Consider the following 26,903-nt stretch of genomic DNA (forward strand, 5'->3'; position numbering starts at 1 on the left):
TTTGAGAAAAAAAACACTTTATATCGGAGTTGTGCCTGTTACCCACGCGTATATCTGCCATTTTATTGGCTAGAATGGTCCCCCCTGATCTTGCCTCCTGACTGCCTTCATTTTTAAGACATTTATTTTCATTGTTAGAGCGGCCACTTGAGTATCTGGTCAATGTAATGGACAATCTGTGCTGTTGGGGGTAGACTGGAATTGGAAAACACTGCCCTAGGCTGTGACATGTGGACATGGTATGGCAGAAAGCAAAGGAAGTGCATGACCTGAAACTTGGGAGTGATATGTACATGTAATATGAGACGTGACAATAAGTTGTAAGGACATGTCATTTCTATAGAGTAAGTTAGTCACTTTAAGTCACCATAGGGTTTCAGAAGCACACATTTCAACACCATTGGAGGGCAGTGACTGTACCTCGTATTGTGTAGTAGTACAAAGGTACATGATGATTCAGTTGTTTGGCACCTGACCTAAGGACAGTGGAACCTGGCTTACATAACAGCACTTTGTGAGTGGCGGACCTTGGTTACTGAAGGAGTGACCTGCTTAATGATTGACTCTGTCCAAACTAAAGCCAGGCATTAACGCGCACACACACTGATATTCCTGTGTTGCTGCCCTCTAAGACAACTTTCTGTTACTATATCTTCTCATGAAATGATTGTGTTAATTTTCATTATATTGCTAATTTTCAGTTGTACCGTTATGTCAGTTATGTTTGTGTGTGGTAAATGTTCACAGTAAAAATGCTTTAGAACAGTGTGAACGGTATGGGACATGGTCTTCAACAAGCCCATTGAGTTTGTGAGAGTGCAAGCTTCGACAAACCGTCAGTGAGTGAACCCACTATTGCATTATCATCATAGTTGAGGGCATGTTCTCCCTATTTTCATGCTTCTTAAAGCTCCATAGACTAATGATGGACTTTAAACAATCTCTACATGACACTTACAAAAAGACAGTGTTGGAAATTAACTTTTATTTTTCAATTGTTTGGAATACAAAATATATCATTACATAAAATCTATTCAGGGTAAATTCATAATGGTTTATTACTTGTTTTATAATTCAGTACCATTGGACATTGTGTTGTAAGTCACTGTCAAGTACATTCATTGTTACTTCAAATGATAGCTTGAAAACCAAAATCAGATCAGCAAATGTTTGCCAGCGATTGAGTGATATTAAAGCAAAATAAAAGTCAGATAAATTAATATTGTAGACATTGTAGAATAGATGCTGTGAGTCAAGGACATTGAAGCAGTAAGATATTCCCTTTACATAACAACAAAACATAGTACAATATAAAAGCAGTTTTATTTGGTAAAACGTTATATATTTCAAAACTACATTTATTTTCAAGTTTAAAAAAATCTAAACATTTACATGGATTTTAGACTTCATTCTAACAAACCGTTATCCATCAAATAGTTGAATATGTTCAACCTTTATATCCCCAAACCAGATTTAGCTAACAGCACAAAACATAAACTAAACACACAATCAATCAATGAAAGTTATACCACATTACAAATTCTACCCCATCTAACCCACTTTCCCTCTTCCTCAACAATAACAAATGTGCCACATCACATCTACCCCACACTAGTTGTCATTTTCAGCCCAAACCTGACGTGAAGTTCTGAGAATTTATTCGGGCCGGACGGGGTTCGGAATTGCCGCGCTCTTTTATAACATTTTGGGGACCGTGCGTGTCTTCGTGACTACTAGCGCACCATAACTTCTACTACTGCTCTCTCTCTCTAAATATCTCTCTCACCCTCCCTCTACTAGGCTTACGTGTTCAGATGATGAAGGAGAACAAGGAGGGTAGGACCGAGCGCTGCGTGCGTATTTGTGTGCCAAACAGGTGTTAGATTAAAAATGGTTTCATTTCTAGATTTGTTTAATTATTCAAGTCTCCCTTTGTTATTTCATTTTCAAAATAAAATGCCTGATTGTATTTAAGGCCATGAATGACTTATATGCTGTGTAAAGACATGAATGAATGAGTGAGATTATATATTGATGTAAATTTCCCTAAAACAGCTAAAACAGGAGGTGCTCTCATCTCGATGGTGAATAGATTATATACGTTTACTATAGCCTACCAGGCCTGATAATGATGATAATGATAATAATAATAACACTTAGTTCATTCATCATGATACCAATAGAAAATAATAGCAAACAATATTTTCAAAAGCATGTGAGTCTCGTGTTCATATTTCATAACCTCTGCGGGCTTTTGGAGTTACCTATACAAGAGTCAAGTGCAACATATTAACTTGATTTAGGCTACATTATTGCATGCAAAATGTTGCTGATCAGTGACAGATGAGCAAACAAATAAATGAGCTACCACCTCCACTTATTTGCCCAGCCAGAGATCAACCAATTTTACAGATTCAAACAAAATAACATTGATCAGACAAGTCGCAATGTTGAGGTTACTACGAGAGTGAAGAGCAAAATCCACTTGTTAAGCTATATAACATGCTCATGAGCACTCACCTCAACTTAGCTAACATTTTCCCAACCGAATTGTAAACAAATATCCAAACGGAGATTCAGTGAAAATAAATCCCCAAGCTTGTCTCAAAGCAGCGCGAAGGCACTGTCCCAATCAAAACGGTGCTGAAAATATCATCAAGTTGACCACCCATGGCTATTGCTTTAAATGTATTATAGGCTAACGGTTGGATATGACTTTGGGAGTTTCCATAAGCAAAAATGTGATACATGCCTTCAATTGCATTAGCCTATAGCCTAATTAATTCCAATATTTTCGTAATTCAGTTGATCATAACTAGGCCTAAGGTGAGTTTTCCTCTCTCCTCGCTTTTCTAAGACAAGAGCTGTTTCCTCGTCTCCTCACTCCGCTGCCTCCCGCTTCCGCCGCATTGTTCTCAACACCAGCTTAAATCAATAGGCTGTCTTCTAGAAATCTAGCTTTTTTGAGGGGTTCGGGTTCATAACATTTCTATGATGTCGGACCGGGCCTGAGCTCGGTCTTCAGCTCATTGGGCTTGGGTAAGACCAGGCTTTAATTTTCAGACCCAAAAACAACTCTACTCCACACCCTCTTTCCATTTATGTGTTTTAATATTAGAACTTTGAGTTGACGCTTAAGGTGTTGGAGGCAGAAGTGGTGAAGGTGCTGTAGCTGGAGGAGTAATCCACACTGCCCCTGCGGGAGCCACTCCTGGACCCGGAACGAGAGGTGGCCAGTGAGCCAGCCCTGGAGCCCGAACGGGAGCCTGGGTTGGACACGTTGTAAGGGCTGCTAATGCCCTTGCTGGACATGGAGGAAGCCTGGAGCATCTTCATGCCATTGCCTTCTTCCACCATGCAGCTGTCCATGGCCTCCTTGTAGGAGATCTTCAGCTTGGTCTTGGGGCATGTCAGGTTCTTGGTATGGCTCCTTGTGTCCTGAAGCTTCTGTGCTCCTCTCCCATCCAGCCAGCCCCTCCGGATGGCCGCCTCAATGCTGGTCTTCTGTCCGTTGCCGGGTTCTAAAAGCCCTCCTGTCAGATACTGGAACTCCATGAACCTCGTGCCAGCCTCGTAAGGCAGCCATTTCTCCTTCATGGCCTCGACCACAGACATCTTCCTCTTGGTCTTCACATCCTCGAAGCCCATGAAGGCTTTCTGGGCTGGCTTCAGCTTGGTGGCCATGTCATCATCGATGAGACCTTGGTGGACGGCATCCTGCAGGTTAAGCCGCTGGCCATTGGTGGGGTTGATGATTCCTCCAGTACAGGCCTGGGCCTCCAAAAGCTTCTGAGCTGTAATGGCATCAACTATGCCTCTCCGTAGAGCCTCCAGGATGGTGATCTTCTCCATTGTCTCCATGTCAAAGATGGCTGCTATGGGGCTCCCTTCATCAAACTCATCTGTTGGGGAGAAGGTGATGGATATGCTGTTGAAGCGCTTGCGTACGGTGGGGGAAGAAGGGCATGCCTGGGTGGGACTGCTGCAGGTGGCCACATCCTCCATGTTGCTGGCGGTGATTGACAGCTCGCTCAGGCTGCTCTTGCTTGTGATGAGATCGGCGAACTGGGTCAGAGTCAGGGTTCCTAAACGATACTGCTCTAGGGAGGTCTGGTCGATGATGCCGCGGTCCAGGGAGTCCTGGATGTCATACTGTGTGCCTGTCTTCCTGTCCACCACCACCATACGGGCTGAACCATCAGAAGCTCTGATGGTGATCTCCTCCCACTCACATTCCTGCTCTGAGAGATTCAGAAAGGTGTCGTAGTCGATGAGCTCCTTATGGTAGGCTTCCCTCACGGTCATCTCTTTTCCAGTGTCAGGGTCTACGATCACTACCCTCCTCTTACGGAGGATGTTCTTCTGGCTGCTCTGCTGAACCATCTGCTGAGGATTGGTCTTGTCCCTCAAAGGCAGAAGAACCAGACCAGTCTTGGGGTCGGTGATACACCTCTCCTTCAGCTGCAGATAGGTCAGGTTCTCCTGGGTGTTGGGGTCAAAGAAGCCCTTGGTGTCGTCTCCTTCGTAGGTCAGGATCTCATTCATTTCCTCGTCAAAGTAGCCCCTCTTGTAGGCAATGTCTACATCGATACGGTGGCTCTCCTTGGGGTCGATGATGCCACCACTGGCGATCTGTGCCTCTAGAAGCCTGATTCCATGGCCCTTCTCAATCAGATCCTTCTCGATGGCTTGGAAGAGGGAGATGGTGTTGCCAGTGTGGGGGTCTTTGTATCCAGTGACTGCTTTCTCTGCAGACATCAGCTTGTCCTTGAACTCTTTGCCCACAAGGCCTCTCTTCCAGGCCTCCTCCACATTCATGCAGACATTGTTGATAGGGTCGATCACAAAGCCGGAGGCTGCCTGGGCTTCCAGAAGTTCCAGGGTGGTTCCTCGTCTGAGCAGACCTTCCTTCATGGCCTGGTAGATGGTCATGATCCTGTTGTTTGCCTCATCATAGATCCCCGCAATACAGTTAGAACCATGCAGGTAGTTCTTGAGCTTGTCCTCAATTTCCTTGCTGCTGAGCTTTCCCTGGTTCAGCTTCTGCACATCGGTCTCAGACAGCAGGTTGGAGTTGATCAGCTCTGTGACGGACACCTCTCCCCTGAGACCCTGCACGGTCATGGGCTTCTCTGGGACTGGAAGGAGCAGCAGGCCAGAGGCGGGCTCCATCCTACACTTCAGCCTCAGATCACTGTAGCTGATCTTCTCCTCAGTGATTGGGTCCAGATAGCAGGCAGGTTTCTTGTTCAGAGCCCTGTAGAGGTCTTCGTCGATCAGGTTGCGATCAAGTGCAAGGTCTTTGGGCAGGAACACGCTCAGAACGGGGTCCAGGATGCCGCCAACGGACTCCTGAGCCTGCAGCAAACGGAGGGCTGTCTTCTTGTCCAGACGGTTCTGCTTTAGAGCCTGTCCGATGGACAGCAGCTTGCCAGTGTATGGGTCTTTGAAGCCTGTGCCGGCTGCTTCAGCTGTCATCAGGGTGTCTCTATCGTCTGTGTCCACCACCCCTCTGGAGCAGGCAGCATCAACTGACATCTTCTCGTTGAATTTGGGGTCCACGATGTGGCCGGTGGCAGCTTGGGCCTCCAGTAGCATGATGGCGCTCTCTTGGCTGAGCAGGTTCTTGGTCTTGGCTTCAGTGATGGACATCCTGCCCTGGGGGCCTCTGACCATCCCTGCAATGACGCCTGTTCCCTTGAGGCTGAGCTGGATGTCCATTGCCACATCCTCCACGGTCCTCTTTCCCTTCAGCAGCTGCTCCAGGGTGGCCTTGCTGATGATGCCGCAATCACACAGCTGGTGGGCGGTGACCTTTCGGCGAACCCCATCGAACACCAGCTTGGACGGATCCACAGTGACCACTTTCTCGTCCGTCTGGGTCTGGATGCTCATGGAGTCAGGCCTCTGCTGCAGCCTCCTCAGCTCCCTTTCCAGGGAATCTCTCTTCAGGGCCAGATCCGACACCTCCCTCTGTGAGCTTTGCAGCCTGCCCTTATGCCTCTCCTCCACAGTCCTCAGCTCCACCATCATACGCTCCAAATCGCTCTTCAGGGAGAGCCTCTCCCTCTCCATCTTGTCCTTGTCTGAGTCACATTGCCTCATCTGCCCCTCCTTCAGTTCATACTGGCTCTTCCAGTATGTAAAGTCCTTGTGGATCTTGTCTCTTTCTTCCTGGAGACGCTGTTTGTTGCGAAGCTCAGTCTCAAGGGAGACCTTGATGCGGTTCAGTTCCTCTTCGTAGCGACCCTGGCGAGTCTTGTCCTGTTCCAGCTGCTTCAACTTGATCAGAAGGGTGTCCCTCTCAGACAGGATCTCAGTGTAGTGGTTCTGAGACTGCTGCACCATCATGGAGGTCTGGAAGGGAAAGAGAGAATAAGACATATTGGTCAACACACTCCCATGTTTAAAAAAACTGTATGGATAAAGACTGTATAAATCATTATTCATTAAAAAAGTTACCCTCTCCTCTTCTAGTAAAAATATTGACGGAAGAAAGATGAACACTATTGTTAGCAGATTGTTAGCAAATTTCCAGCAACAAGCGAATGTATAGTCTTAATTTACTGTAGATATCATGAGTGAGTGCAGTGCAAACCATGGAAGCACTCAGGTGGTGAACATTGGTCCTCTGAGAAAACAATGAAATTATTGATTAAATACTTATAGAATTTAGCCAGTTAGTTTAGGAATTATTAATAATTCATGAATATTTCATAGTTGAGTAATAGTTATTAATTGTTAACAACAATACAATTGTTATTTGAGTGAACAAAAGCAAAGCCATTTTCTCATGCAAAAGTTTGAGAAAAAACCCCTGAATAATAGAAAACATTAATTAATCATGTAAATAATTTGAACTAGTTCCTCCTAGTGCCAGTCATTCATGCAGAGTTGTTGGAATTAGTTGGAATTATTTGGAATTGACCCCTCAGATCAATCAAAATACCTCAAATGATTGCTTTTGGACTTTGTCTAAATCCGATTTGAGCTTTTCCCTCTCCTTGGTCATGTCCTTAATGAGCGCTTGAAGTTCCAGTGTCATCTTGCTGCTGCTCTGGAGCTGGACATGCAGGGATGAGATCTGGGATGTGGTCTCTCCATCCACCCTATCTCTGTCAAGTTTCAGTTGCTCTTTCTCCTGCTTTACTCCTCTCATTTCCTCCTCCAGCCTCAGCCTCTCCTTGGTCAGCTTCTGGGTCAGGCACTGGAGTTTCTCGATTTCTGTGGTGGCATCATTGAGCAGCCGGCTCTTCTCCTCAATGGTTTTGTAGAGGCTCTCGTTGCGGAGATTGACCTCACGGACCTTCGCATGCTCCTGGAGGAGCTGCTGTTGGAGTGCCTTTAGCTCTGCGGATACCTGACCCAGGCGATCCGTGGTAGCTGTGTGCACCCGCAGGCTCTTGTCCAGAGCCTCCTGGAGAGGCCGGAGCTCCTGCTCATACTTCCTTTCTGAGGTGGACACCTCTTCCTGCCTGGCCCGGAGGGTGTTGATGGTGGTGGTGTGTTCTCTGCAGCTCTGGGTCATCTTCTTCAGCTCAGACTCCATCCTCTTCCTGCGGGTGAACTCATCCTGGGTGGTTCTCTTCTGCTTCTCCACCTCCGCTTCCAGACTGTTCACCATGACCTGCACGTCCCGGATGCGTCTCTGAAGCCTGGCGGCCGTCATCTCAGCCTTGGTCCTCTCATTGGTCTGCTTTTCGAGCTCCACTTGGACCAGGTGGATCTCCTGTTCTGAGCTTTTGAGCTTGTTGATGACCTCCCGAGAGGTGATGTTACTGGTCTGCAGCTCAGTGTAGGTCTGCCTCAGCTTGGTGACCTCTATCTCCAGGGCACTCCTCCTCTTGCCCTCCTCATCTAGGTTGTATGTGAGCAGGCTGATCTGCCTGCTCTTTTCCTGGCTGCTCCTGATGGCCTCGGCCACTGCTTCTTTCTGCCTTAGCTCCTCTTCTCCTCTCTGGGTGACCAGGGTCTGGAGCTGTATCTCCAGCTCTCTCCTCCTCCTCGACTCCTCCGTCCCCTTAGACCTCTGCTGGTGGGCCTCCTCCTCTGCCTTCCTCCTCATATCCTCAGTCTGAGTCACAGATAGTCTCAAAGTCCTCAGCTCCTCTTCAAGATCACTCTTATCAGCTTCTAGTCTTTCACACTGCAGTTTGAGCTCGGCCATGTCCTCTTGTTTCTGCTGAGAAGCCTGGAGGATGGTGGTCTTGGTGACATGTATCTCCGACTCATAGTTTTGCTTAAGGTTACTAATCTCCTGGTTGCACTGCGTTCTTACCTTAGAGATATCCTGCTCTGCCCCGCGCCTCCTCGTGGCCTCCTCTTCCAGCTGCATCCTGAGCCTCTCCAGCTCACGATCCTTGTCCTTCACCGCTTTCTCCAGGTCGATCTTGGACCAGTTGACCTCGTCCAGCTCCTTCTGGCGCCGGCGCACGGCTGCCTCGTACTCTTCCTGCTGGCTCGTATAGCGCTCCTCAGCCAGCCTCCTCTTCCTCTTCTCCTCATCCAGCTGGTAGGTGAGGCGGGCCAGCTTGTCACTGAGCTCAGTCAGCTGGCTGCTGGTGGTGTCCAGGCTCTCCCTGGCCACGCTGGCCTGCATGGCTGTGGTCCTCTTCACCTCCTCCATGGAGATGAGCTGTTCTTTAGACTGTGAGAGCTCTAGCTTATAGCGGGACAGGGCATCCTCTAAGGAACGGTTCTTCTCGCTGCGGTCCTGGATGTTATCTTTCAGACGCCTCAGCTCCTCCTCCAGAAGCTCGATCTTGGTGTTCCTTATCTGAGGGGGGAAAATAGAAGAGTCACAATGAGATAATAGTCGCAATGAAAAGTAGTTGCCCTTAAAAACTAGGATCAGATTAACCTAACTCTATCATAACCAAGGAAAGTTATCACTTCCGGAAATTAATAATTTGGAGGAAACTCATATGCTACATATATGGCAAACACATTATTTGTATGATTCTGCCATTACGCCCTTACCTTCAGTTCCTCCATGTTTTTCAACATCTCCCCCAGGAACTTGTAATAATCACTGGAGCGGGTCAGGAGCTCTATGTAGCGAGACTGGAGGTCATTTGCCTAGTGGGGTACAGTTAGATTTAATAGATAAACAAGCAGGCATAGACTCTTAAATTAGTGTAAAAAAATGATAATAGAGCAACTACTATGTACACTTAAAAAAAAGGGTTCCAAAAGGGGTTCTATGGCTGTCCTCATAGGAGCACCCTTTTTAGTTCCAGGTAGAACCCTTTTGGGTTCCACGTAGAACCCTCTGTGGAAAGGGTTTTACATTGAAGCCAAAAAATTATACCTGGAACCAAAAGGGTTCTAGGTGGAACCAAAAAGGGTTCTTCAAAGGGTTCTCCTATGGGGACAGCCGAGGAACCCTTTAAGGTTCCAGATAACACCTTTTTTAATAGAGCCAAATAGCAAATCAATCCAAAAAACAAGGATTACCACACTGGGATTAACATCACTGTAATACCTGTAGGGTATTATGACTGGCATTATGCCACCTCAGGCTTTATGAACTCCTTTATCCACATTACCAGGGTGATTACCAGGGTGATTACCAGGGTGATTACCAGGGTGATGAAGAATGTCTTTGTTTTCTATGATGATAGTGTTTTGTATTCCTGTTTTGCATTTCATATGTGTACTTGATGTGCATCTTTGTAATTACAGGGGTCATTTGAAAAAGAAAAGAAAAAAGACCAGGCCCAGCATAAAACATAACAACACCCCCCCACACACACACACATTGCTCTAAACAGCTAAACTGATCCTACTCTGAGACGCTTTATATATACGGGCCCTGAAATCTTTATAACACTGTATACTGCCCCCTGTTGGACAGGCTGGTTCATTACCTCTTCTCTGACCACAGTGGCAGGAGACTGGAGCATGGTTTTCTTAATGGGGATGTTCAGCAGGGTCTCCAGTCCAGCACTGTAGGAGGCCAGCTGCAGCTCATAGTCCTGGAACGAAGTAGAACCATGTATGAACACAAGCATATCGTTTTTATTTTATTTTACAAGCTAAAGTATGATACGGTTTTAGTTGGCGATGTGATATGCAAACTGGTAAGATACTTTTTGTGACAACCAAATTCAAGGTGTTGAGAGAGGTTGTGAAAGCATGCCATTCACCTTGATGGAGGTAGCGCAGGTGTCTGCATCCTTCTGTACATCCTCCACCTTCTCCTTCTTTCCTTTGATCTCACTGTGCAGCACCTGTCCATCAAACACACAGGGCTTGTCATGAGTGTGTTCAAATCTATCAATCATACCTGAAACTACCAGTTAGTCTCTGTACTGTACAGAATTGTACAAAACCATTTTGGATAAAAAATGTTTTGGGGGGATGGCTGTGCAGTGGCCTACCTTCTGTTGGTTGAGGTGCTCCATGAGGGCCTGGATGTCGCTGAACTTGGCTGCCTGCAGGGTGTCCTGGCGCTGTTTAGCATTGTCTATCCACTGGTCTACCACTCCACTGCTCTGCTGGAAATGTCTTAGCTGTTTCTCCTGCTTCTCCAGGTCCCACACTCTTATTAGAGAGGGATGGAGAGACGGAGAAGAAAAAGGAGAGTCAGTCCCATGGTCAATTGAGTTGCTGACTACCAGCAAAAAGAAGACTATGGAATGCAAGGAGGCAGAGTGTGATGGATCTCCTACTAGTGCATAGAAGCAATTATTATGAAACATCAGAACTGGATATGAGAGTGATTTCATGCACAGCAAATTGGCCAGTCTTACCTAGCGAGATTTCTCAGTGTAACATTTCTAGTGTTGATTCAGAAGTTAAATGAACACTCAGTGGTGTAAAAGTACCCCAGTGTTGGTGTTAATAACCAGAGTTGAGTGTGATTGAGACAGTTTTACTCTGTGGAGAGTAAAACACTCCCATCAAAACCAGGGCCATCTTTATCTTTATTTTTCAGCATGCTCTACTGCAGCTCCATTTTTTGGGGATTGTTTTTAATATGTGTTTTTGCATATACATTGATTGATTAATCTTATGGTACACAAAGATAAATAACATACATTTTAGTTAGTTAGATTTATTGCACATGTAACTGAAATAGTTGTTCCAGTTGAAATGGTTTAGGTTGTCTCCTTTATCAAAGTTCCCAAGACTGACAGTCATTCTGAATGCAGGTCGCGGGTGAATACAAATTCAAACTGTTGGTTGTCTTAACTCTGTCCAGATTCCAATAGGAAATACATATCATTTTGCAAGCCAGCATAATGTGACTTGGAGGCCTGATGTGGCTAGTGATGGGGAAACAAAGCTTCCTGAAGCATTTAGCATTTCTGGCCAATTGTGTCGAAAATAGGTTCATTACGTGAAGCTATGATCAACACATTGTACACTAGTGGCACTTGCTGATCAAAAGAATTTAGAACAGACAAATTAGTATAGATGATACCGTAGCGCGTTGTGCGTGCACACGGTACCAATTTTGTCTTCTACCGAAACCAATACCAAACCAATCAGGTGGTTGTTTGACAAAACAAAGCCTTGGACGTCATTGATCACGTGCTTCTGATAAAGTGACACAGGCATCGGCACACTGCTTCAAAGCAAACTGCTTTGCGATTTCGGCGCATGCCTCGGAGCTCCGGTATCAAATATTACATCACTAAATGTGGCCTGTAAACCAGTAGATTCCTAACACACCGTGTTAGGGTAAAACATGGCCTTGTGATATATGTAATGTATTGTCCCAAACAGTTACATTTTTATGATAACATACAGTAGAAACTCAATTGGTAAAGTCCACAGAACTAAGGATGTTCTAATTCAACAACCATGTCTCTGTCACTAACAAATATAGTCATGGGTGGTAACTCTACAAATCATTCAAAAAGTCAAGGCACACTGGGAAATTATATTTGAGGCATGGCTTAGTGGCAACATGGCTTCCAATTCGTTATTTTTGGCCACCAGTGAGTGGAAGTGCCTTTCTAGGGAGTTTTTCCTTGCCATCATGCTTCTACAGCTGCATTGCTTGTTGTTTAGGGTTTTAGTTTAGTTTTCTGCTTATGTAAAAAGGGCTTTATAAATACATTTGATTGATTGATTGAAGTATTGTACAGTTTGTGGTCTATGGTTATGTTAATTTAAGTTTGAGAATGTCTGCTGCCAGTTCTGAAGTCTATAAATGCTCACAAGGGCATGTTGCAGTAAAGACCAGTAAATATTATATTATCTCCTTAACCCAACACTGAATGACCTTGTCAAGAGACAGATCTCTTGCTGTGATGGTTAAAAATACTATGAGGTGTTATTGCATAACACTGAAAGTGTTAATTACCTAACATCAGCACTAAGCTGATCATCACATCAGCACTAAGCACTTTGTTCATTTAACACTCCAAAGTGTGGACCCGTATAGACACTGGGCCAGTGTTAAATTGAACACTGTCAGTGTTCATTTAACACTGGAGAATTTGCTGTGTGTGTTTAGAAGAGTTTGTAAGAGTGTATGTTTAGAGATCTAAGTGCCCTCACCTGCTGTCAATCTGGGTCTGGATGCGTCGCCAGCGGTCAGACATCTGACCCACCAGGTCAGCGTACTTGGACAGGTCCACATCACACTTGTGGAAGGAGGCTGATATCTGACTGTTCACGTGCACTGCATTGACCAGGTCACTCTCCATGGCCTTCAGCAAGTCTCTCTTATTTTCCAGTTCCGACTTCATTTGCTGTAGGGGCAGACAACAGACAGACAAGCCTTAGGAAAAACACTGACACTCTTGTAGTTGAAATACACTCCCCTTTGCAATGCCATCACCGACACAGCCACTGTGCAGCAAACCACACAACAACCCAGAAGCATCATATATTTGTTTATATTAGGCCATTCAGAGTCAAACAGTCACAGCACTCCATAATGTACACACTAAACATGGATTGAAAGACATGAATTGACAGCAGTTGGTAACTGATGGTTTATCTGACCTTGAGGGTGGATCTGTAGCGCTCCACCTCGTTGAGATCCAGGGAGGTGGTCTCCTTCTCAGTCAGACGGGCCTCGTGGACCTTGATGACATCCTCAGCCTGGAGGAGGCTCTGGCACAAGTTCCGAAGATACGACAGTCTACACAAGGAAAGCAGACACATGCACCACGTTACAACACCATCTCAACAAACGACATTTCAACAGTGAAACATGAAACAACACCACAACAAACTATAACCATTTTACAGAGGTGACACTTTCCCCCAACAAACATTTGCTAACCAGTTTGTTTACACAACCATTTCTTAACATAGGAAGAAGACTAGAGGTAGGAGCTCCTGTGAGAGCCATACCTCTGGAGGTAGGCAGAGGATAGTCCCTGCAGATCTCCCAGTTTCTGGTTGAGGAGGTCTAGCTCTTTCCTGAGGAACTTGGCCTGCTCTGAGTCTGCTGCTGTCCCTTCCAGCTGCCTGAGGACCCTCTCCCTTAGCCTCAGGTACTCATCACGCACCCCGTCCAGATCATGGTGTATGCCCTGAGAATCAGGAACAAGGGTTAGTTCATCATGTACAATAGGTTGCGTTTAGGATTATAAAGATTATTCAAAGAAAAATACACAATTGGATAGGATTGACCACACAGGTTGCCTTCATTGCTGTCGCCTATCCAGTCATGTTATCTCAGATACTACATTAAAGACAGGAGGAAGAAATGCAAAGTTTGGAAAAGTTTTTACAGGCCCATTTTCTCTATTGAATGTCTGTTGTTGATGTAGTTGCATACTTCCAGCTTTAGGAGATGCTGTGAGCACTCCTGCACACTGTTCTCCCCCAGGGGCACATGGAGGTGGTGGCTAAGGCCGGACTCGGCCAGCTCCAGCCTGCGTCTGAGGGCGTGGAGGTCACTAAGCAGGGTCAGGCTGAGGGTAGAGCCCTGTAAGATATTGGTCGTCTCCACCTTGATGGGCGGCTCATGCTGGACCACCAGCTTGACCACCTCCTTCTTGACCACCTCCGCTTTGGATTGATCTGTGAAATGGAACCAATTTGAATTAAGTGCACTGGCATCAAATCCAGTCACATAACATATTCATGTAGTAACCTATATCCAACATAATCTGAGTGATTTCTTGGCAAACATCTGTAGCAATTGGAGTCACAGTATCCTATTTCAATGATTCAATTCATTCTCTTAACCTCCCTGACTCTACGATTTCTACTGAACTGATGTAGTTTGCAGTGTAGACAGGGAAGGCATTCAGCCATCTAAGAAGCTCCACTAGGTGCCCTAGGACTCACTGTATGTAGGCAGCCCTATGACCAGTGTGTCGTAGTGGGTCTGAGCTCCAGCATACTGGCCCTCCATCCTCTTCTTCTCATCCTCTCCAAACATCTCGGAGCCATGGCTGTTGCGAAGGAACTCCTGGTAGTGAGTCTCCAGACTCTTTATGATGTTCCGGTACTCCTCAGGACGCATCTGGGACAGCTAGGAGAGAGAATGACAGAGAGGAAGGAAGAGTGAGATTTACAACTACTGTGGGCTAAGAAGACTACTCTTAAAGACCACCAAGGGGAGAGAGAACGCTTATTAAACATATACAGTTGAAGTCGGAAGTTTACATACACTTAGGTTGGAGTCATTAAAACTTGTTTTTCAACCACTCCACAAATTTCTTGTTAACAAACTATAGTTTTGGCAAGTCGGTTAGGACATCTACTTTGTGCATGACACAAGTCATTTTACCAACAATTGTTTCACAGACAGATCATTTCACTTATAATTCACATTTACGTCATTTAGCAAACGCTCTTATCCAGGGCGACTTATCTGACCCCGCTGTGTAAGTGGTAGTCTTGTGTAAGGCCTTACCATGGTGAGGGTGAGAGAGTTAATGTGGTTGATGTCTTTAACACAGTACTGCCAGGAGATGAGGCTCTTGATGTTGATGTAGAGCTGATTCCAGATGCCCATGATGGCCTCGTAGTACTGCTCATTCCTGCAATACACAATATAGGATCAGTTACTAATCAACGATCTGTTTGTGTCATAATAGTAGGAAGTCAGTTGATGTAGTCTGACACCAGCTTTAATGAGCTTTTAATATGTATTGTAATGTCATTTTTATGGCAGAGTTATTGAAATGGCAGTAATGTCAGAGAGCCAGACAGCGTGGACGTTGAGGGAGTCTTACTTGTTGGCCAGTCCGATGCTGATGGGGTTGGGCGGGGGGATGAGGAGGCACACAGATGGGATCAGCATGTCCAGACCTCCAGGACCTGTCACGTGCCACTTACTGCGCTGGGTGTTGTCCGTCAGGATGCCCTCGTCCCCCTTGAAGATCCCTTTCTGATGGACACAAAGAACACAGTTCTTCTCTGCAAATATTGTATGTGTGTGTTGGTGGTGGTAGTATACAAGCATATACACAAGAATGTGCATGTGCTACATAAGATCATGGGTTAACAATTTAGAATGAGTGTTTTTTCTTGTGTGTGTTGTTGTGTTGTGCTGTGCTGTATGTGCTGTGTGTGTGTCTGTCTGACCTGGTCTTGCTTGAAGTCACACAGTGCCTGTACTATAACAGGACTAGGACTACTACTCTTTTCCTCAGGGTTACGTGGTCTCAGCCTCACGATGCTCTTGGACTTGTTGACCAGGTTTTTGACCTGCCTCTTATTCTCCATGATCGTCTCCTTCTCTCTCTGGGGACAAACACACGTCATATAAAGGTCACGGAAACAGGTCCAATAGTCCTATAGTTATCCCTAAAGCTACTAGTTCTCCCATTGAAATAATTCCAACTAGTTTTATATCCACAACTTTCTCACCAACAATAATTCAGTTACATATCAATCATGTCTTAGGATACATGAACCACCCTAAACAATTGCAATATACCTGTATGTCATATGTATTCTGTTGCACATTTTTTTAAACAACCCAGAGCGGATCTTAATTTGAGCCAGTTTGCCACAGCAGGAAAATAATCCTGCAGCAACAGGAAATGTGAATTATTATGTGGATTATTATTAATGGACATTTTTGTAGGGTTTGACACATTTTTCGTTTGGAAAAATCAAGTCTGAAATTTCAAAGTAAAAATTACAAACTTCAGAAGCCTTTTTAAAACTCAAATACACTGCACGTTTTACATTTCCTGGATTGCAAGTAAATTCACCTGCAACAGGGGGATCGACTTAAGATCCTGTAAGAGTAGTAAGGAGGATTGTCTAATATATAGCAAAAATGCTCACTTCATGTCCATCATACTCATGTCAACTATTTGTTGATATTATGATAGTTACTATAGAAACTATAGAAACATTCCCAGGTGTCAATCAGTTTTAGGTACCTCAAGGTTCTTGAGGAGCTCAGTGAGGTTCTCCAGAGATGTTCCTTTATCACAGGTGAACTTCTTACGGATGTTCTCATGTTCCTTCTGCAGCTTGCTGTAGATCTCATTGGCCTCCTTGAAGAACTGAAGTGGAGCGGGAAGTTTAGTAAAAAATTACCTATGGTAGCTTTTAAGCAGCCTCCCTTGTGTGTGTGTGTGTGTCTGTGCATGCATGTCTGTGTGTTTATGGAAGCATGCACTTGTGTGTTCACCTGGCTGTAGGCAGCGTTCTCCTTCAGGTGGACATGAATACACTTGGTGATCTGGAGGAGCCAGCTCCACTGGGTCTGCAGAGTGTCCATGTAGGCCTGGGGAACAAACACCGCCTTTTGGATAGCAGCACCTCCATAAATTGTATACAACAAACTGATGTTTTCACTTCACTACTTATGGGAGGCTAAGGGTAGGGTTGCAAAATGCCGGTAACTTTCCCCAAATTCCCAGGTTTTCCTGTGTTTACCCGTCTGATTCCAGGAATCTTCCAACCTGAATTTCTAGAAAACCTGCGGATTTTGGGAACGTTGGGGAAATGTTCAACCCTAGCTAAGGGTAAAGTGACTCTCACCTCGATCTTGTCTGAGGCTGGGTGATTGTTCTTCAGGAGGCCATCGACTTTTTGCTTCAGTTTGTTTAGCTCCTTCTCCTTTACCTCCAGGGCACTCATCAGTTTCTGGATAGAGACAGTGAGAGGACCTTCAAAAAGGCTACTAGAGTATAGGAATCTAGGCGTGTCTACTCATGGTTACCAGTGCAAGGACTTTGATATCCATTGTTCCCATGTTAGTTTGAAAATAGATAGCAAAGTGAAAACGAAACTAGGAAGTGTAACATGAGACTAATGAGCGTTCAGAATAGGTATAATGTCAGTGTAAAGCCTTACGGAGTAGCTTTCCTGTTTCTTGGGGATGTAGACGTCAATGTTCTTGTCTCCCCAGTTGAACACCAGCTCCTCCTCCTCTCTCTCGTTGACCCACATGATGGCCCTGGAGATCTCCTCGATGATGTTCTGTAGCTCTCTCAGCTGGCCCATACGAGCAAATGACATTTTCTGACAGAGGAGAAGAGTTCAATGTTAATACACTAATCATAACTCTGAAGAAATGAATGATCAAATAAGTGTATTTTGTTCAATTGATTGTTGTTAATATGAACTCATACCTGAAGACTGTCCCATTCTTGCTGCAGCGAATGGAGGCCACCCTTGTCATCATTTTGGGCCTGAGTAAAGACACAGACGATCAGTAGGGTCTATGTGAACTATTTGGCCTGTCCATGGGGAACTCTGGGCCCTAGTTACAGTCAGCTCTACAGTACGTACCAGCTCATCTCTGGCGCGTTCCACCTCTTGGCTCCTCTGGATGGAGCTGTGGAACTTGTTCTGGCTCAGGATCTGTTGCTCGATGGTGGCTGCGTCCTCACCCCACGGAGACGTCTCGATCAGACGCTGCATACAGACAGACACAAAGGAGAGATACGGCTTACTTTACCACAACGACACTGCAAAACAGCATGCCACCAAAAGCTTAATTACATTATTATTACTGAATAACAACCTCTCAGCTTCAGGATTCATTAAAAAAAAGTGCAATTTGGTGTCATTTAGTTAGCAATTCTATTGAATATTTCCATATAAGCTGTAGGACAGTGACAACGTGCTACTGAAACCATGTCTGTTTGTATGGAAGCCTAAATAAATGTGTTTCTTAACTCTATCCCCTAGATGGTAGTAAATAATAATTAACTGTTCCCACTGTCAGTGTGTCTGGCATCAGCAGGAAACTATTCCACCTATTCACCCTGTAGAGAGTTCACTTCACTCCACTCATCTTTGATAAGAAAAAGGGTGAGTGCTGTGCTCAGTAGAAACTAGCTGGGATGGTTGGCCACCCCACCACTCCCAGACAGTTTCTACAGAACTCTCCCTTTTTCTTCTCTCTCTGCTTCCTATTGTTTTCTTTCCCCATCCTTTTTTAAATGCATTTATGTTTGTAAGTTGGTATGCACAAATGTCTATTTGGTGAGCTACACTGTCGCAGTGAATAAAGAGGTAGGAGAGGGATATGTGGGTGGGAGAGAGGGTATGTGATGGCTCAAATAGGGTCACGACAGAAACGTTTTATTGTTGCCGTTTTACTGTTGCCAATACTTTTATCACCTTGACTTGCTAAAGAGAAGGAGAGAATGTACACAACACAACACGCAGTGACAAAGTCAGAAGGACAAACATCTGGGAAAGAAAAACATCTGAGAACAAGGGATGAGATAATGATAGGTAAGGGATGACACGGAGGGATGGAATTTTTTATTTAACTAGGCAAGTCACTACTAATTCTTATTTACAATGACGGCGTAGGAACAGTGGGTGAACTGCCTTGTTCAAGGGCAGAACGACAGCTTGTCAGCTCGGGGATTCAATCCACCAACCTTTTAGTTACTGGCCCAACGTTCTAACCACTAGCCTACCTGCCTCCCCAAATAGGGAGAGGTAGGGAGTGGTGTGTGTCTGACTGAGCAGATTAGTTGGAAGCAAGGCGTGCAGGGTGTGTTCGCATAGGCATGTAAGTCATCAGTCTAACAGTCATGTTCCACAACACTGTGTCAGTAGTGAGTGTTAGATTTCACATTCCTCTCCTTCTTTTGCCCTTTTTTCACTCTCTACTGCTCAATCTCTCTCTCCCTCTCTGGTATGTGTTCTCTCCCCCCTGTTTGTCATTTCTCTTTCTCTGAACCCTCCCCCCTTCACTCTCTCTCTGTCTGTCTGTCCCCACCCTCTCTCTCTCTCTCTCTCTCTCTCTTTTTTTGAGCAGCTTATGTTTTTTGCATCGTGGTGGTTTGAGTTTCAGCAGGCCAGAATCTGCGATAAGATTGGTGTCATGCTCCAACCTCCCTGCACACACACACGCACACACTCAAACTATCTATCCTACTGCTCTAAACCGGTTTGGAGCTTCGAGAGAAGGATGGCATGTTGTCTAGGGGCTGAGTTCCAGAGTGATGCAGTCATCTATTCACCCTTTGCAATCACCTTGAGGGGGAAATTGGTCGATACATTATGCAGGTTTAATTGCAGGTTTTCTAGCTTTAATACCTTCTGTTGGCCGATCCAAGACATGGCATCAGTGTAGGTCCTCCCCCTCTCCTCCCAGCCAATGCTGCCCCTGCTCATCCTCTGGGTTGTCCCACTGATGGAGGAGGTGATCCCACTCTGCATGTTCTGGAGATGCTGTATGCTGTAGGGAGGGTGAGACGGCAAATGTCTGACATGAAAGATAAGAGTGGATTCGTCCCATCTGTTTCTGAGCACAAATGTAAATGCAAACACATATGCAAATGAATGTATCAAACACACACAAACACACGAGCACACTCTCACTAGCTCTCTTTCTCTGTCTCTCCATCTCGTTCTCTGTCCTTACCTCTTGATGATTTTGTCTTTGGGTTGTTTCATGTGCTGCAGCTCCATGGCACATCCCTTCAGCTGGTCTATAGCCTCAGAAGACATAATCATCAGCTTGTCCACCTCCCCCGCTGGACCACCCTGGGGGAGGACAATCATATGGTCAGTACAACAATACACACATACACAGTCAACACAGTACTGTCAACACACCCACACTGTCCACAAGACTGCCCAGTAAGCTACTATGTCAACATGGTAAACACACCAAAACAGCCAACAAGACAACCGCCTAACACCTGAACATGGCAATACAGTACGCACCAGTGGAGGCTTCTGAGGGGAGGACGGCTCATAATAATGGCTGGAACAGAACTACGTCAAACACATGGAAACCACCCCACTTAATCCGCTCCAGCCATTACCACGAGCCCGTCCTCCCTAATTAAGGTGCCAGCAACCTGCTGTGGTACACACTACACCAGTGTTTCCCAAACTCTGCCCTCCGGACCTCAAAGGGAGCACTTTTTTTTCTTCCCTAGCACTACACAGCTGATCCAAATAATCAACTAATCATCAAGCTTTGATCATCTGAATCAGCTGTGTGGTTTTTTACATTTTTATAATTTGACCTTTATTTAACTAGACAAGTCAGTTAAGAACAAATTATTTTTTACAATGACGACCTACAGAGAAACAGTGGGTTAACTGCCTTGTTGAGGGGCAGAAACAGATTTTTACCTTGTCAGTTCAGGGATTTGATCCAGCAACCTTTTGGTTACTGGCCCAACACTCTAACCACTAGGTTGCCTGCCACCCCAGTGCTTGAGCAAAAACACGAAACACGAACCCCTTGGGGTCATGAGGACCGAGTTTGGGAAACACTGCACTAAACTGTCAAAAAGACAACCAGGAAGACCAACAAGGTCAAAAAGACCACACCATTATGACCCATAATGGCTGAAAACACTTCAGGAAGGGGAGATAATAATGGACCATTCATGGACAAAAAGGCAAACAGCACGTTTCAGGACAGTAAATCTAGATGAGTGAAATAGTATCAGTACAGCTGAAGACAGCTGCTACCAATGTTCCATCAACACAGAAAAAACAGGATTGCAAAATCCTCCTGTTTACACAGAAACATCCAAGATAATTAAAAAAATATGACTTTATATTTGTAAGTGAAAGATCAATTATTATGCTAAAGCTAAACCCATTTTAATGCTGCTATTCCACAACCAAACATGTTTGTGTGTGGGCATGTGCATCCATACGTGTGTGTGTGTGTTTCTATCCATAATTGACCTGTGTAGGGTACTTACTGCCTGGAGAATCTGCTGTACTCTCTGCAGGTACTCCTGACACTGGCTTTGCAGGAAGAAAGCTTTGTGTTGGATGCTCTGCACACTAAACATGACAAAACAAAGAACACACCATCAACGTTTGCAATATTGTAACACAAAGCATCCATTATATTGGCATTATACTAATATTAACAATAACAACAAGGTACGTGACATTAGGTGACGTCACGTTCTGGGGGAGGATCAAGTTAAGGGGTATGTGTGTGTGTATGTTGTGTGTTGAAAGTTTTCAACACATTTCACTCTTGAACACAGTCAAATATAGATCTCAGATCTCAATGTATCGGCTTTGACCACTATTGTGAGTGTAGTTTTGTCATTTAATACATAATGTAAAACAGTACTTTGTATAATGCTAATCATAATGTAATAATGTGATTCCTAATATCAAAGATAGGCCTAATTTCAATGTAATCTGATTTATCTTAATTAAGTCTAAACAGTGTATTTCTTGAGTATTTAATATTCCAAAATACCATAAATATCAATGTATCAAAATAAACTACAAAATACTTGTAGTTTGTAATGTATTTAATTAAAATACATGTATTTTGTATTTTAGAATAAAAAAAATACATTTTCAAATAGCCAGCCTAACAACAACAACGTTCTCAGTAACAGATTACGTAAATGTTGACAGTGACATGTTGTTTATCTATCTTAGTTGAATACTCTGACTGTAAGTGTCTGCTAAATGATCAAAATGTAAATATATATGTGAAAATGAACATTCCTAAATTAACTGCAAAGCACACTGGGTATTATTATTGGCCTTGTTTCAGGGCGAAGCTTATTAGAATAATACTAATGCATGCTTTGCAATCATATACTTTTTATTTAGTTCATTTAGCAGACGCTCTTATCAGAGTTCTGAAGGCACTATGGTGTGATACCAATGCAGAGTGAAAATACAAACTACAGCTCTCGAAAGTATCTTGTTACAAAATACACTAGAGTGTAGTTCAGCCCAATGTATTTCAAATGACAAAATACTCAGAAGTAATTGAAATACATATTTCAAATACATGCAACAGAAATACTGCCCATCTCTGTTCAAGGGGCGCCACAACCGGTACGCGAACCCTGGTCCAGCTACTGTCAAACCAACACGTAGCCACCTAAATGCGTGGTTCGGACCTCTTGGTCTAACGATTTAGGTGTTGGCTAGACAGTTGCTGGACTCCGGTTCGACTTCTGGCCGGGGATAATCCCCGAAATCACTATGATTAAAAATACTGATCCAATGTCGGATTTATGTATTTGACAAAACAAAGTTAGATTTTTTTTCCACTGTGTAAATACAATGCATTTATTCATCTGATTCACAGTAAACTAGTCATTAACGTTGACTATTGGTCCAATTTTTCTCCTGTCCTTAATCAACCTTTAGGCTAATTCTGAACGCAAGGTGCACATACCTTGTTCCCCCTCCAAGTCCCCCTCCGTAGCCCCCACCACCTCCCCCCATGGCCGTTTTGGAGAAAGTTTGTGAATAGCTGTATCCGTCTGCATATTCCTGTTGATAGCCGTTTCCACCAACGACGAACTGAGTGCCGCTTGTCAGGTCTGGTCGAGAATTAGACCTCCGACTCATTGTCGGAAGTCTATTGTGAGAGCCGTACATACTAATTTAAGGTACAGTTTCTAATTTACAATTTTGTTAAAAAAAGGTAAATGGTGTTGAAAGAAGTGTAGTCCTAAACGTCGGAGGTGTTCGTCCCTACGCCCACCCTTTCGGACGTCTTCCTGTCGCGCAGATATTGTAGTTACTACCGTGAGAACACGGAGGACAGTCGTTTTTGGACAGACCACTCCTAGCGTCGCAGCGTCGCAAACGAAGACAGACAGTGGGCGGCAGTAACGCCCCTTTGTTAATTATATTTGGTGGTAACTTTCTACTGCTGTGCAAAGAATTTGTCACGCTCTTCACAAGCAAGATTCTTGAGGTCGGGAAGGTCGAATGAGTATAATAATATTGTCTCTCTTTTTTTTCAAACTAAATGCTCAAATGGACAAGTGATTATTATACTATGAATTTGTTGGTACAATTATATTTTCTGTCTGCAACAAAAAACAAATTAAAAAAAATGCTATAATATGGGAATTGGTTTTATTAGGTTGAATAAATTAGATTTAGACACACATAGGGTACAGGTGTGTCTGAGCAGCAGGCTTTAACGGGAAAGGAGGAGAGCGTAATGGAGGGAGGGGAGTACACACCCAGTCTGAGGCAGAGGATAAGCTGAGGCAGACAATAAGTGAGCATTAGGCTATGACAGTGGTATTCAAACTTCTTCAGCGGGGACCCCATTTTTTTCCGGCAGAATTTCTGGGGACCAATTTCTTTCCACAATAATTTCTCTTGACCCCACCCCAAATATAATGACACAACCTTAAAATCATTTTTTTTTACATCAACAAATAACCCTCAATTCATTACATTTTCAACTCTTATTAAAATGAAAAGAAACCACTACATACGTTTACACAATAATCTTTCTCAAAAACATTTGTATATTGTCCCATACAATAATCTGTCATCTTAATATTTTGTTCCTTTTTGGGGACCCCACTGCAGTCCCTCCGTGACCCCGACTTGAATACCATTGGGCTAATCATAGCCATAACATAAGACAGCAACGTCACACAAGTGAATAGCTGATTGATGGAACAAGTGAAGCTGATCTGAAGTGCTTTACAATACCTTCAACAATATGACACTCACATGTTCAATGTTATCAACCACTCCATCTTAAACTGATAGTGGCCAGACGTTATGCTTATTTTGGCCAGAAGATAAAACAGCTGAGTCATGTGTCTCTTTTTAAACAATATGTCTGAGAGTGGATTTTTCAGAATGACATATTCTGCCCTCTGGTGTTTAAATCCTGTCTGTGTCGATCCCTAATGGATTGAGTGCACTCTCTCTGGTGTGTGTGTGTGTGTGTGTGTGTGTGTGTGTGTGTGTGTGTGTGTGTGTGTGTGTGTGTGTGTGTGTGTGTGTGTGTGTGTGTGTGTGTGTGTGGTCATAGCCACTACTTCCAGTGGTTATGTCCACACCTCTCTAGTAATTTACTATAGTAAAGATTCAGCCATTCATATTTGCTTCTCATCAATTAAATTAGGCTACTGTAATTACAGGAAAAAGAAACATCAATGCACCCACATATAACTGCATGGTGAATAATACATAACATGTGGTCCTATCCAGTGATGAAGTGGTAAAAACAAATGGGTGGGTAAACTTTGATAGCTGGTCACAGTGAGAAAAGAAACACATCATGTACTCCCTGCTAAAATAGTGGTGCATGTTTTTTATGAAATACAATCCCCCAAAAGGTGGGTAAACTGTCATGCAAAAAAAGGTGATTAAATTGTATTTACTTGTGTTTACCCTCCACTACACCACTGGTCCTATCTCTGTATCGTGAGATATCTCTTTGATATGTATAGAGCAGCAGAATCCATGATTCGTGTCTCTTATTGAATGGACAGTGTTTCGAATGAAGAGTGTTTTGCATGTGCATATACAGGTAACTGCCAAAATAAAGGAAACACCAACATAAAGTGTCTTAATAGGGTGTTGGGCCTCCACAAGCTGCCAGAACAGCTTCAATGCACCTTGGCATTGATTCTAAAAGTGTCTGGAACTCCATTGGAGTGATGCAACACCATTCTTCCATTAGAAATTCCATCATTTGGTGTTTTGTTGATGGTGCTGGAAAACGCTGTCTCAGGTCTGCTCCAGAATCTCCCAGATTTTTTAATTTTAATTTTTACATTTAACATTTATTTAACTATGCAAGTCAGTTAAGAAGTAATTCTTATTTAGTGTTAAACTGGGTTGAGATCAGGTGACTGACACACACGGACACACACACTTTTAAACCCCCTGTGCTCTTTTATACATTACCCTACATTACCCATGATGGGATGTTAATTGCTTAATTAACTAAGGAACCACACTGTGTGGAAGCACCTGCTTTCAATATACTTTGTATCCCTAATTTACTCAAGTGTTTATTTTGGCCAGTTACCTGTATCCTTCAGAGGTGTTAATGAGGGTCCTCCTAGGGCTTGGCTATTGATATAAGGTAATCCGATGTTTATAACCAATACTAAAATGTTTATAACCAATGTCTGCTATGGTTATGGAGGTGTGTAGACACTTCGCAGTGTATTTTTGGGTGAAACAACAACGACAGTAACATTTCTATTTTGCAATGTACCAAACAGTTCTACCCTATTTCTTCTCTACCGTATGCATAATCAGAACCAGGCCATTGTTCTCGACTTGAAGGGCCAAACACACCCTACACCCAAAGGACACACCTTGTTTTTTTCAGCAGAGATAGAGTGATGATGTTTGCTTTGCTCCTTTCTTTCCCTCCTTAGATCTAATAATCCTTACTGCACCAACAAACCCCAGAGCGAGACTGAACGCGCCTGTGTTTTCAAATGTCATGTGTGTAGTGGGGAGCCACTTTGAAATAGCTGGACTGAACACTGCCTAATATCCCCTAACAAAGACTTCAACAGACATGATGTGTCACCCTGTCTCCCTCCAGCAATATGGGGTTGGGATCATTAGATAGTTAACAGAACGATGACAATGAGTTGCAATTATGTCCATGCCTCATTTTTGTATTTGTTGTTAATGTCTGATTCTAGATTGGAAAGTTGGGGTTCAGTAGGAAGGCTCCAGTATAAGGGGTTCAGTAGGAAGGCTCCAGTCAGAATGTATGAAGCTCTTACAGACTCACTCACTCAACAGTGCAGTAGGTGTGGCACAGGGTTGGGCCTTCATGTCTGCCCCCCTCCCTCGTCCACTTCACTCATTGTCAGCAATGCTAAGAGCGTGTGTCCATGTTAATACCCTGTCTAACCCTCTCTAACCCTTTCTCAATATCCTCTTGGCTACATGTGCTGCTATGAACAGCCTGGAGAACTTTTGCAAGCTTTTACTTTCGATTGGCAGTGCACAACCAGTTTGGCTGCATGTCTATCTTTACCCCTCTCTCTCTCTCTCAACTATTTCTGTCTGTCTCTGATCTTTCGCACTCAGTCACACACACACACACACACACAGACACACACACACACACACACACACACACACACACACCGTCATAAAAATGTTGAGGTACCTGCATTTCCAATTCAATGGTAAATCACTCCCATGTTTGCTTTCCACTCTACGACACTGCACATTGGAGTATACACTACTACAATTCAGACATTAACAGAAAAAATATGATTTACTAAATAAATCTAATATCCCTTTACATTTAGACAGTTGTATTCTTTTCAACAAATATAAACAGCATTATGAGGCACACCTTGTCTGAAACGTGTTATGGGTGTCTGTGTGTGTGATAATTACTCCAGTCCCAAAACACAGTGTTCACTGTATGTGAATCATAGTGATTATGAGCCAGTCAGAAGACAGCTGGTACCTGTAGAGACTAACCTGAATCCACCAGACAGTGACATTATTATCATCAGAGTAAGACAGAGAACGGATTGTGACAGCTAGGTGATGAACACTTCCTATGTATACTCAGTGGCGACCAGTCATTCAGGGCAGGTGGAGCAGAACCCCACCTGTTCTGAGCCCCACCTGTTAAGCTAAATATATATAGTACCAGTCAAAAGTTTGGACACACCTACTCATTCCAGGGTTTTTCTTTATTTTTACTATTTTCTACATTGTATAATAATAGTGAAGACATTTAAACTATGAAATAACACATATGGACTAATGTAGTAACCAAAAAAGTG

The 26,903-nt window shown here is 43.9% G+C and overlaps 1 protein-coding gene across 2 annotated transcripts; it reads right to left on the reverse strand.

Moving 5' to 3' along the window:
- Nucleotides 1-965: 965 nt before the first annotated feature.
- On the reverse strand, nt 966-22,922 carry LOC115169644 (desmoplakin). Of its 2 annotated transcripts, none has more exons than XM_029725468.1 (24): nt 22,541-22,922; nt 21,081-21,165; nt 19,775-19,896; nt 19,447-19,588; nt 17,677-17,802; nt 17,517-17,576; nt 17,239-17,406; nt 16,924-17,028; nt 16,571-16,666; nt 16,317-16,442; nt 15,508-15,666; nt 15,156-15,310; nt 14,834-14,960; nt 14,263-14,449; nt 13,748-13,992; nt 13,318-13,499; nt 12,964-13,102; nt 12,514-12,707; nt 10,383-10,545; nt 10,149-10,232; nt 9,870-9,977; nt 8,980-9,078; nt 6,950-8,776; nt 966-6,357 (listed from the first exon to the last, which is right to left on the reverse strand). In XM_029725468.1, exons 1-24 carry the CDS (start codon nt 22,744-22,746, stop codon nt 3,115-3,117), a joined length of 8,148 nt encoding a protein of 2,715 aa, XP_029581328.1. In that variant the 5' UTR covers nt 22,747-22,922; the 3' UTR covers nt 966-3,114. The 2 variants fall into 2 exon arrangements, with proteins under 2 accessions (XP_029581328.1, XP_029581329.1); XM_029725469.1 differs by having other exon boundaries at nt 8,279-8,776; nt 22,541-22,920.
- Between the last annotated feature and the right edge of the window lie 3,981 nt (nt 22,923-26,903).

This window comes from Salmo trutta, chromosome 31, assembly GCF_901001165.1.
Source record: "Salmo trutta chromosome 31, fSalTru1.1, whole genome shotgun sequence".
Classification (NCBI taxonomy): domain Eukaryota; kingdom Metazoa; phylum Chordata; class Actinopteri; order Salmoniformes; family Salmonidae; genus Salmo; species Salmo trutta.